At 52.0% G+C, this 10,688-nt stretch overlaps 2 protein-coding genes across 28 annotated transcripts in view; one reads left to right on the forward strand and one right to left on the reverse strand.

The window, feature by feature from the left end:
* Window positions 1–10,688, reverse strand: part of LOC126935360 (glutathione S-transferase P) — a 175,241-nt gene that overhangs the window by 74,788 nt on the left and 89,765 nt on the right. Inside the window, exon 1 of one of the 27 annotated variants that reach the window (XM_050756688.1) lies at window positions 8,938–8,941. The exons of 25 other annotated variants lie outside the window; for them this stretch is intronic. The gene's annotated coding sequence lies outside the window, so the exon portion shown is untranslated. Of the gene's footprint in view, window positions 1–4,130; window positions 4,135–8,937; window positions 8,942–10,688 lie in introns of those variants that run through there. One more of the 27 variants, XM_050756667.1, reaches the window with a different exon arrangement.
* CDK2AP2 (cyclin dependent kinase 2 associated protein 2) lies at window positions 8,824–10,462 on the forward strand. Its single transcript, XM_050756830.1, has 4 exons — window positions 8,824–8,952; window positions 9,264–9,361; window positions 9,456–9,588; window positions 9,941–10,462. The coding sequence occupies exons 1-4, from the start codon at window positions 8,871–8,873 to the stop codon at window positions 10,006–10,008; spliced, it is 381 nt and encodes a 126-aa protein (XP_050612787.1). The 5' UTR covers window positions 8,824–8,870; the 3' UTR covers window positions 10,009–10,462.

Consider the following 10,688-nt stretch of genomic DNA (forward strand, 5'->3'; position numbering starts at 1 on the left):
AGAATCAGTCATTTCTCCAAGGAGCCCTGGTTCATTTTAGTGGAGAATGGTATTAGACACCAAGATCTGGGGTGGGGCATTGTGCCTAATGCCTGTAATTCCTATACTTTGAGACACCAAGGTGGGAGGATCACTTGAGCCCAGGAGTTCAAGACCAGCCTGGGCAACATAGTGAGACCCCATCTCTACAAAGAAATTTTAAAAATTAGCCAGGTGTAGTAGTGTGCGCCTGTAGTTCCAGCTACTTGGAAGGCTGAAACAGGAAGATCACTTGTCCCTGGGTGTTCAAGGCTTCAGTGAACTAGGATAGTGCCCAGTCCACTACACTGCATCCTGGGCAACAGAGCGAAGCCCTGTCACTCTTTAAAAAAAAAAAATGGGGGCAGGGGCCGGTCACAGTGGCTCACACCTGTAATCCCAGGACTCTGGGAGGCCAAGGCAGGCAAATCATTTGAGGTCAGGAGTTCAAGACCAGCCTGACCAACACGGTGAAACCCTGCCTCTACTAAAAAATGCAAAAAGTCAGCCGGGCGTGGTGGCAGGTGCCTGTAATCCCAGCTACTCAGGAGGCACCATGCCCCGCCCCAGAGCAGGAGAATGGCTTGAACCCGGGAGATGGAGGTTGCAGTAAGCTAAAATCCCACCACTGCACTCCAGCCTGGGTGACAGAGAGAGACTGCATCTCAAAAAAAAAAGAAAAAAAAGAAAAGAAAAGAAAAGAAAAGGAAAAGAAACCAAGATCTGGACACTACACTGGGTGCTTGTTGCTAGTGGGTGTGGGGCAGGGAGGGACAATTGTTTCCAGGTCTTCTCTGCTGATAACATGAGGAGATATGTGTGTGTGTGCATTCTTTTTTTTTTTTTTTTTTTTTTTTGAGACGGAGTCTCACTCTGTCGCCCAGGCTGGAGTGCAGTGGCTGGATCTCAGCTCGCTGCAAGCTCCGCCTCCCGGGTTCACGCCATTCTCCGGCCTCAGCCTCCCGAGTAGCTGGGACTACAGGCGCCCGCCACCTCGCCCGGCTAGTTTTTTGTATTTCTTAATAGAGACGGGGTTTCACCGTGTTAGCCAGGATGGTTTCAATCTCCTGACCTCGTGATCCGCCCATCTCGGCCTCCCAAAGTGCTGGGATTACAGGCTTGAGCCACCGCGCCCGGCCGTGTGTGTGCATTCTATTCTGTGTATACAGACATTTATAAATGTTCCTGTACATAAGCAACTGAATCTCTGTTAAGCCGCACATGAGTTCATCCTGATGCTTCCAACTCCAGTCCATTACCACATGGATCATTCTAGCCACCCCACTTGCTTATCTGTAACTTTTCATTCCAACAGTGACCCCCATCATCCATCCTCTGTTTACTTCATTGTTCAGTTCCAGCTACATGTGCAGTGGTTTTGGAACTGTTAACCCATACTCCTGTGGGACACCACGTTTTCAACTCCAGTGCGGTGCTTATGTGCAGTTCCTTTTGCATTTAGTCTTACAGACTCCCTTATTTCTAGGTCAGCACCTTATTCCCCCAGCCCCTACAGTGAGGTTGTTGCATACATTTGTAATATAGCTAGTTTCTTTGGTTGCATTCTGCATTCCATCCTGGGATCCGCTGACCTCCAAGATTAATTTTTTTAAATTTGCATACATTAAAGTTTACTCAGCCGGGCACCGTGGCTCACGCCTGTAATCCACTTTGGGAAGCCAAGGAAGGAGGATTGCATGAGCCCAGGAGTTGGACGCGGCAGTGAGCCACGATCACACCACCGCACTCCAGTCTGGGCAACAGAGCAAGACCCTGAATCAAAAAAAACACACAAAAAGTTGGCCAGGCGCAGTGGCTCACGCCTGTAATCCCAGCACTTTGGGAGGCCAAGGCAGGTGGACCACGAGTTCAGGAGTTCGAGAACAGTCTGGCCAACATGGTGAAACCCCATCTCTATTAAAAATACAAAAACTAGCTAGGCATGGTGGCGTGCACTTGTAGTTCCAGCTACTGGGGAGGCGGAGGCAGGAGAATCGCTTGAACCTGCGTGGCAGAAGTTGCAGTGAGCTGAGATTGTGCCACTGCACTCCTGCCTGGGCGACAGTGAGACTCTGTCTCAAAAAAACACACACACAAAAATAAGAAGTTTCCTTATACAGAAGAGTTTCATGCCCCTATGCCTCACCTATTCAGTCCTACTCCCTCTACCCCAGGCCCCAGTAATCAATGGTCTCTTCAACTTCTGTATAGTTTTCCCTTTTCTAGAATGTCATAGAATTGGAATCATACAGTACGTGACTTGTTCAGACTGACTTCTTTCATTTAGCAATACGCATTTAAGATTTATCGATGTCTTTTCATGGCTAGATAGGTGATTTCCTTTCATTGCCCAATAATATTCTATTGTATGGATATGTCAGTTTGTTTATCCATTCACCTTTTTTTTTTTTTTTTTTTTTTTTGAGACAGCATCTCACTTTGTCAGCAAGGCTGGAGTACAGTGGCGCAATCTCGGCTCACTGCAACCTCTGCCTCCTGGGTTCAAGGGATTCTCCTGCCTCAGCCTCCCCAGTAGCTGGGATTATAAGCACCCACCATCATGGCCGGCTAATTCTTGTATTGTTAGTAGAGAAGGGGTTTCACCATGTTGGTCAGGCTGGTCTCGAACTCCTGGCCTCAGGTGATCCACTTGCCTTGGCCTCCCAAAGTGCTGGGATTCCAGGCATGAGCTACCGCGCCCGACCCCATTCATCTATTAAAGGGCATCTCATTGCTTCTAGTTTTGGAGATTATAAAATTGCTATAAACATGCACATGTTTTTGTGTGGTCATACATTTTCAAATCAGTTGGGTCAACACCCGGGAACACAACTGCTGGATCATAGAGTAAGTCTATGTTTACTTTTGGAAGAAGCAACCAAACCATCTTCCGAAATGGCTGTACCATTCTGCATCCCTACCCACAGTAAATGCAAGTCTCTGCTGCTCCACACCCTTGCCAGCAACTGACATTGTCAGGTTTTAGATTGTAGCCATTCTAACAAGAATGTAGCGGTATCTCCTTGTTCATTCATTCTTTTTTTTTTTTTTTTTTTTTGAGACGGAGTCTCGCTGTGTCACCCAGACTGGAGTGTAATGGCACAATCTCGGCTCACTGCAACTTCCGCCTCCCAGGTTTAAGAGATTCTCCTGCATCAGCCTCCCCAGTAGCTGGGACTATGGGCGTGTGCCACCATGCCTGGCTAATTTCTTGTATTTTTAGCAGAGACAGGGTTTCACTGTGTTAGCCAGGATGGTCTTGATCTCCTGACCTCGTGATCCACCCACCTCGGCCTCCCAAAGTGCTGGGATTACAGGCATGAGCTACCGTGCTCGGCCCATCCATTGATTTTTCAACATTTTATTGCAAAACTTTTCAAACAGGCCTGGCATGGTGGCTCCACACCTGCAATCCCAGCACTTTGGGAGGCCAAGGCGGGTGGATCACTTGAGATCAGGAGTTCCAGACCAGCCTGGCCAACATGGTGAAAACCTGACTCTACTAAAAATACAAAAAAATTAGCCAGGCGTGGTGGTGCACACCTGTAATCCCAGCTACTCGGGGGGCTGAGGCAAGTGAATCGCTTGAACCCAGGTGGTTGAGGTTGTAGGGAGCCGAGATCTCGCCACTGCACTCCAGCCTGGGTGACAGAGCAAGACTCCGTCTCTAAATAAATAAATAAATTGGCTGGTCGCCATGGCTCACGCCTGTAATCCCAACACTTTGGAAGCCAAGGCAGGTGGATCACCTGAGGTCAGGAGTTCAAGACTATCCTGGCCAACATGGCGAACCCCATCTCTACTAAAAATACAAAAATTAGCCAGGTGTAGTGGCACACGCCTGTAGTCCCAGCTACTCCGGAGGCTGAAGCACAAGAATCGCTTGAACCCAAGGGGGCAGAGGTTGCAGTAAGCCGAGATCAAGGCACTACACTCTAGCCTGGGCGACACAGCAAGTCTACCGTCTCAAAATAAAAAACTTTCAAACATACGAAAAAAGTTGAAAGGATTGTATAGAAATACAATGCTGGTCACTAAAATGAAGTTTTAATTCACTAGGCAAGCCAACGAGAGCCCATCTATGGGCTGAATTTAGCCCATAGATGGGTGGGCCCCACTTTGCAACTTCTGATTTGGAGGTTGCAATGGTTAAAGGCTGCAAAATCCAGGGGATGAGCTCTGGGTCTGAGGGCTGAGACCAGAGGGGAGCCCCTGAAGCGTTGTACCAAGGAACCTGTGCTACCTTCCCTCGAGTTAGACAGAGTCCTCTCTCTAAGATAGGCCACAGTTGTTACCACCCACCCCTCTCAGAGAACTCTGTGCCCCTCCTGCCATAGCCCACTGCTCCAAGGAGGAGGGACATCTGAACCTGCTGTAGGGCCAAGCCAGTGGCTCCCGCCTATAATCCCAGCACTTTGGGAGGCTGAGGCAGGAGGATTCCTTGAGCCCAGGAGGTCAAGACTGCAGTGAGCCATGTTTGCACCACTGCACTCAAACCTGGGTGACAGGGTAAGACCCTGTCTCAAAAATAAATAAATAAATAAATAAATTCAAGATTAAACTCCTCAGGCACCTCCCAAGCAAATCCCTTCCCCCAAACATAGGTGTTATGGACTAAATGTTTGTGTCTCCCCAAAATTCATATGCTGAAGCCTAACTCCTAGTGTGGCTGTGTTTGGAGATAGGCCTCTAAGGAAGTAATTCAGGTTAAATGAGGCCATAAGGGTAGGGCTCTGATTTGATAGGATTAGTGTCCTTTTTTTTCGTTTTTTCACTTTTTTTTTTTTTGAGCTAGGGTCTTGCTCTGTTGCCCAGGCTGGAGTACAGTTGCACAATCAAGGCTCACTGCAGCCTCAACCTCCTGGGCTCAAGTGATCCTCCCACCACAGCCTCCCAAGTAACTGGGACTACAGGCATCTGCCAGCACACCCAGCTAATTTTTGTATTTTTTGTAGAGACAGGGTCTCACTATGTTGCCCAGGCTGGTCTTGAAGCAATCCTCCCACCTCAGCTTCCCAGTGTGCTAGGATTACAGGAGTTAGCCACCAAGCCTGGCCCTTCTGTTTTTTAGATGTGGGATCTCACTATGTTGCCCAGGCTGGACTCAAACTCCTAGGCTCAATCAAGTCTTCCATGTGAGTCTCCCAATTAGCTGAGATTACAGTCTTGCACCTCCTGCCCAGCTTCCAGGATTGATGCACTTATAAGAAGAGATATTAGAAAGCTTGTTCTTTCTCTCTGCACCAAGGAGCACATATGAAGACAGAGCCAGAAGGTGGCTATTTACAAGCCAGGAAGAGAGCCCTCACCAGAAACCAACTGTGCTAGCATCCTGATCTCAAACTTGCAGCCTCCAGAACCATGAGAAAATAAATTTTAGTTGTTTAAGCCACCCAGTCTATGGCATTTTGTTTTGTTTGTGGAATTAGGCCAGTGGCTCTTGCCTGTAATCCCAGCGCTTTGAGAGGTTGAGGCAAGAGGATTGTTTGAGCCCAGGAGGTCAAGGCTGCAGTGACTAATATGATGGGCAGTGGAGAAAGTAGGAAGGTCTAAGGTGTGGAAATGTCAGAGGCGTTTGAACCAGAGCAACTCCATCTTGAATAGGAGCTGGGTAAAATGAGGCTGAGACCTACTGCGCTGCAGATGGTTAAGGTATTCTAAGTCATAGGATGAGACAGGAGGTCAGCACAAGACACAGGTCATAAATACCGTGCTGATAAAATAGGTTGCAGTAAAGAGGCCAGCTAAAACCCACCAAAACCAAGATGGTGATGAGAGTGACCTCTGGTCGTCCTCGCTGCTACACTCCCATCTGTAAACTGATGCCATGGCAATGTCAGGAAGTTACCCTATATGATCTAAAAAGGGGAGGCATGAATAATCCATCCCTTGTTTAGCATATCATCAAGAAATAATCAGAAAAAATGGGCAACCAGTAGCCCTTAGGGCTGCTCTGTCTATGGAGTAGCCATTCTTTTATTCCTTTACTTTCTTAATAAACTTGTTTTCACTTTACTCTGTGGACTCGCCCTAAATTATTTCTTTTTTTTTTTTTTTTTTAGAGGCGGAGTCTCGCTCTGTCGCCCAGGCTGGAGCGCAGTGGCCAGATCTCAGCTCACTGCAAGCTCCGCCTCCCGGGTTCACGCCATTCTCCTGCCTCAGCCTCCCGAGTAGCTGGGACTACAGGCGCCCGCCACCTCGCCCGGCTAGTTTTTTGTATTTTTTTAGTAGAGACGGGGTTTCACCATGTTAGGATGGTCTCGATCTCCCGGCCTCTTGATCCGCCCGTCTCGGCCTCCCAAAGTGCTGGGATTACAGGCTTGAGCCACCGCGCCCGGCCCCTAAATTATTTCTTGTGCAAGATCCAAGAACCCTCTAGTGGGATATGGATCCAGACCCATTTCCTGTAACAGAGGGAGTTGGGGCTTGGTGGTTCCCAAAGAAGGTGTAACTTTCAGTGTCTCCTCTTCACCTACTATCCACAGCAGATTTCTCTGGCGCGCACCCTCAGTGCCACCGGTAGGAGCAGAAGTCCTTGGGTGACCTAATCAACACCTTTTCAACAGTAGTTCAGTTTGAATATGTATTAGAAAACTATAAATAGTGAGCACACGATTAAATGGACATTATTCCTTTTCCTTTCCATTTAAGATTTTTAAAAGTGAATTAATTAAAAGGAAATGTTAAATAGATGGCAAAACTGATGGAGTTTTCCTAATGGCTGGAGTTAGGGAAGCACTGGACTCCGTGGTCAACTCAGCTTCCTTACATCCAGGTCACCTAAGGTGCCCTTCCTGCCCCTGCGGTTATGTCCACGGCTCCACCTCCACTTCCCAGTGAACTCTCCGGCAGAAAAAAAAGGAAAGAAAAAGGCTGGTTCTCAAGCACATGTTGTGCTCTCCCATTTCCTAAGATTTTGCACATGCCAGTCCTTCTACCTGGAGTGTCCCCTCGGTCTCTGCTTCCACCCTCACCTACTCGAATGCCACCTGCTCTGGAGATATTTCTGTGATGCCACCCGGCAGGCCCTTCCTCTAAGTTCCAATGAACCCTGTCCCGTTCTCCCTTGTGGCCACTGACTTACTGCAATGTAAGGAAGATGTTGCTTCACTGTCTCAGAGAATAAGGCCTCCTTGAGTACAGAGGCCATGGCCTGTTCATTTCTTTAACCTCAGGGTTCAGTACAAAGCATGAGATGGAGGAGGGAGTCAGAACATGGTTTTTGTGTGGTTTCTTGGGTTTTGTTTTGTTTTTGTTTTTGTTTGAGACGGAGACTTGCCCTGTCACCCAGGCTGGAGTGCAATGGCACGATCTCGGCTCATTGCAACTTCTGTTTGAACGATTCTCCTGCCTCAGCCTCCCGAATAGCTGGGATTACAGGTGCCCACCACCACGCCCAGATAATTTTTGTATTTTTAGTAGAGACAGGGGTTTCACCATGTTCGATCACGAACTCTTGACCTCGTGATCAGCCTGCCTCGGCCTCTCAGAGTGCTGGGATTACAGGCGTGAGCCACCGCGCCGGGCCAGAACATGTTTGTTGGATGGATGGATGAATGAATGAATGAATGAATGAATGAATGAATGACTGTCCTGGAGATGAAGATCTACAAAGCTGGGAGCATGAAGGTACACAAGGCCAGAGAAGTCTGAGTTTGGGGAAGGAGCCTGGGAGAAAGGGTTAGTGAGTGGAGGAGGGTCTGAGGTCTAAGTTTATGGCGAATGAGATTTGACGGGAGGGGTCTGAGTGGTGGAGTGGAAAGGTATGGGGGCCCTGGAGTGGGACAGGAAGCTCTTTATGACTATTCATTTAATCCACACAACCCAATGAGATTGTCATTTTCCCCATTTTACGGATGGGGAAACTGAGGCATACTGAGGTGAGAAACTTGCCTGGGGGAAATCGCTAGTGGGGGTGGTACTGAGATTCGAACCCAGGCGGTTGGCTCCAGTCTGTGCTCTTGACCAATTTGGTCCGGGGCCCGGCACACAAGTAATCCCTGTTTGCCCTACGGCCATTATCACTAACTGAGGCAGCGGCGCGGGGCCTTGGGGGTGAGGGCAAAGGGGTCCTTGAGGTCGCCCTTGGACCTGAGGACAAGCCAAGCCGCAGGAAGAACGGTGCGCGGCGGCATAGATGAAGGGCCCGTTGCCATGGGAACAAACGCAGGCCTCGGGCGGGCGCATGCGCAGATCGGGGAGAGGGTGTTGAACCGGTGAAAGGTGACGTAAAAGCGCACGGGGTGGGGCGCGGGGCTCGGGACGTCAAAGCCCTGCGTCCTTCGGCCCCCGGAGCGGAGAAGCGCGCACGGCAGCGGTGACAGCGGCCACGGCAGCGGCGACAGCAACCCCTGCTGGGCCGAAACTGGGCAGAGCGGAGCAGACGTCTGAAGCAGCGCTAGTGAGGCGCGAGGGTGGCGCCCGCGCCCGGGAAGACCCCCTCGGCGCGAACCGGCGGCCCAGCCCCGGGTCCGGGTTCCCGAGGCCCCGCCTCTAGGGCCTGGGGACTAATCGGATTGAAAGCGCGCCGGCCCGGGCCGCGAACTCGCCAATTGCGGAGGGCGGTGGCCACCGCCCAATCCGGAGCAGACAGGTGCGAGGTCCGGAAGGCGGAGGCCAATCGGCGGCGGTTGCGACCTGCTGGGGCAGGTCTCGGCCAATAAGGAGGCTCGAGTGACATCTTCGCCCACCAATCGGGAGTGAGGGAGCATTCGTGCCCGCTCGCCCTTCCGGCCAGACCTCTATTTACCAGGGGCGTGCAGCCCGCTTGCCAATCAGAGCGCGGCTGAGCGGCCCGGCAGCCAACCCCCGAGGAGCGGCCGGCTGGCGTCCGCCGCGCCCAGGAGTTGGGGATGTCCTACAAACCCATCGCCCCTGCCCCCAGCAGCACCCCTGGCTCCAGCACCCCTGGGCCGGGCACCCCGGTCCCTACAGGTGAGGATCCAGCTCCACCCCTGCTTGCCTGCCGGGCGGTCGAGGTCTCGAAGAGAAGACGGCCTGAGTTCTGCAATACTGGGCTTGCCGCCTACCCTCGCTGAGCCTCAGTTTGCTGGCCTGTGAAGTGGGCGTGGTCACGTAAGGGCTTGTAGGTGGAGCGCAGTGGGAGGGATTTGTCCCTGAAGTTGATCAGCCTGGAATGAAGCATCCTTTGGAGGGAATCGGGCGAACCCGGTCCTGGGCTTGGAAAAGCTGGGAGGCGGCGTCCCTGCCCCGCGCTGACCTCTTACTCGCGCCTGTTGCTGCAGGAAGCGTCCCGTCGCCGTCGGGCTCAGTGCCAGGAGCCGCCGCTCCTTTTAGACCGCTGTTTAACGACTTTGGACCGCCTTCCATGGGCTACGTGCAGGTGAGTGGGGCCAAAGGCTTGCTTATGGATGGGGACTGGAGTCCCCCTCCCCGCCAGGTGCCTGAGCTCACTGCCTTGTTCTCTTTTGACATAGGCGATGAAGCCACCCGGCGCCCAGGGCTCCCAGAGCACCTACACGGACCTGCTGTCAGTCATAGAGGAGATGGGCAAAGAGATCCGGCCCACATATGCTGGCAGCAAGAGCGCCATGGAGCGCCTGAAGAGAGGTAAGTGAGGCCAGGCCGCCCTGCTTAGGAAACCGACACTGGACTATCTTCCATTAGGGAAAGAAAGACATCCGGAGGCCACCTGAGCCAAGCCTAGAGAGGGCCAGTATTACTACCCAGAGAGGTGTTTTGAATCGAATTGAAATTGCGTCCATTTCCAGGGAAGAGCCTGGGAATTTGTACTTCTACAGGGCAACCTTGAGGATTAACCAAACCTCTAATCTCATCTAGCCGTCATTAGTTTGGAATTTCTCTTGCTGAAAGGGGAAAGGGAGTGGGGAGGCAGGGGTCCTCCTCTGGAGGGCAGTGGGTGGGGCTGTGGAGGGTTGCTGAGACCCCACCCCACCACCAGGTATCATCCATGCTCGGGCCCTAGTCAGAGAGTGCCTGGCAGAGACAGAGCGGAACGCCCGCACGTAACAGGAAGCGCCCCGGCCTCAGCGTCTGGACCTTTCCCGGCCACTGCAGAGCACCCGCTTCTCCCTGGCCTTCATCCCGAGTTGCACTAACCATCCTGGGCTTCCTGTCCTGTGTCTCTTGGTGGGTCCCCTCCAGGAACCAAGGAGCGGCTCTCACTCCAGGTGGCAGCACTAAGGACATCCCCCCACAACAAGAGTTAGCAGCGAGGTCCCCATGAGTCCCACCCATGACCTGCCAACAGTGTTGCCCACCGGAACTTTCTGTGGTCCCCACCGCTCAGCCCTTCCCAGCCCTTCTCCTACTTTGTCCCGAGCCTCCTTCTCCCCCAGCAGGGGCTCAGGCCTGGCACCTCACTGCCTTGTGTCCTGAGCCATAGTGACTCTTTTATCTGTGTGTCTTTTGCTAAATATGCCCTTTTTATATTAATAAAAGATGATTTGGAGTTGTGCTCTCAGCTCTGAGCCTTTCTGGGTCTGGTTCTTCAGCTAAGCCTGGGTGGGCCAGGCAGAGAAAGGGGAAGAGGAGACTAGGAGTGGGGAGGGTGTGACTAAACAGGGTTTGACTTGCCTCTGTGGGCCATCAGCCTCAGGTGGGAACCGGGCCCTCTCCGCCCCAGCCGTGGCGCTGAGAGCCCTGAGCCTTCCTGTGGTGCCACCAGGGGGCAGCACAGGGCCTGGCTG

This window comes from Macaca thibetana, chromosome 14 (assembly GCF_024542745.1).
Source record: "Macaca thibetana thibetana isolate TM-01 chromosome 14, ASM2454274v1, whole genome shotgun sequence".
NCBI lineage: Eukaryota > Metazoa > Chordata > Mammalia > Primates > Cercopithecidae > Macaca > Macaca thibetana.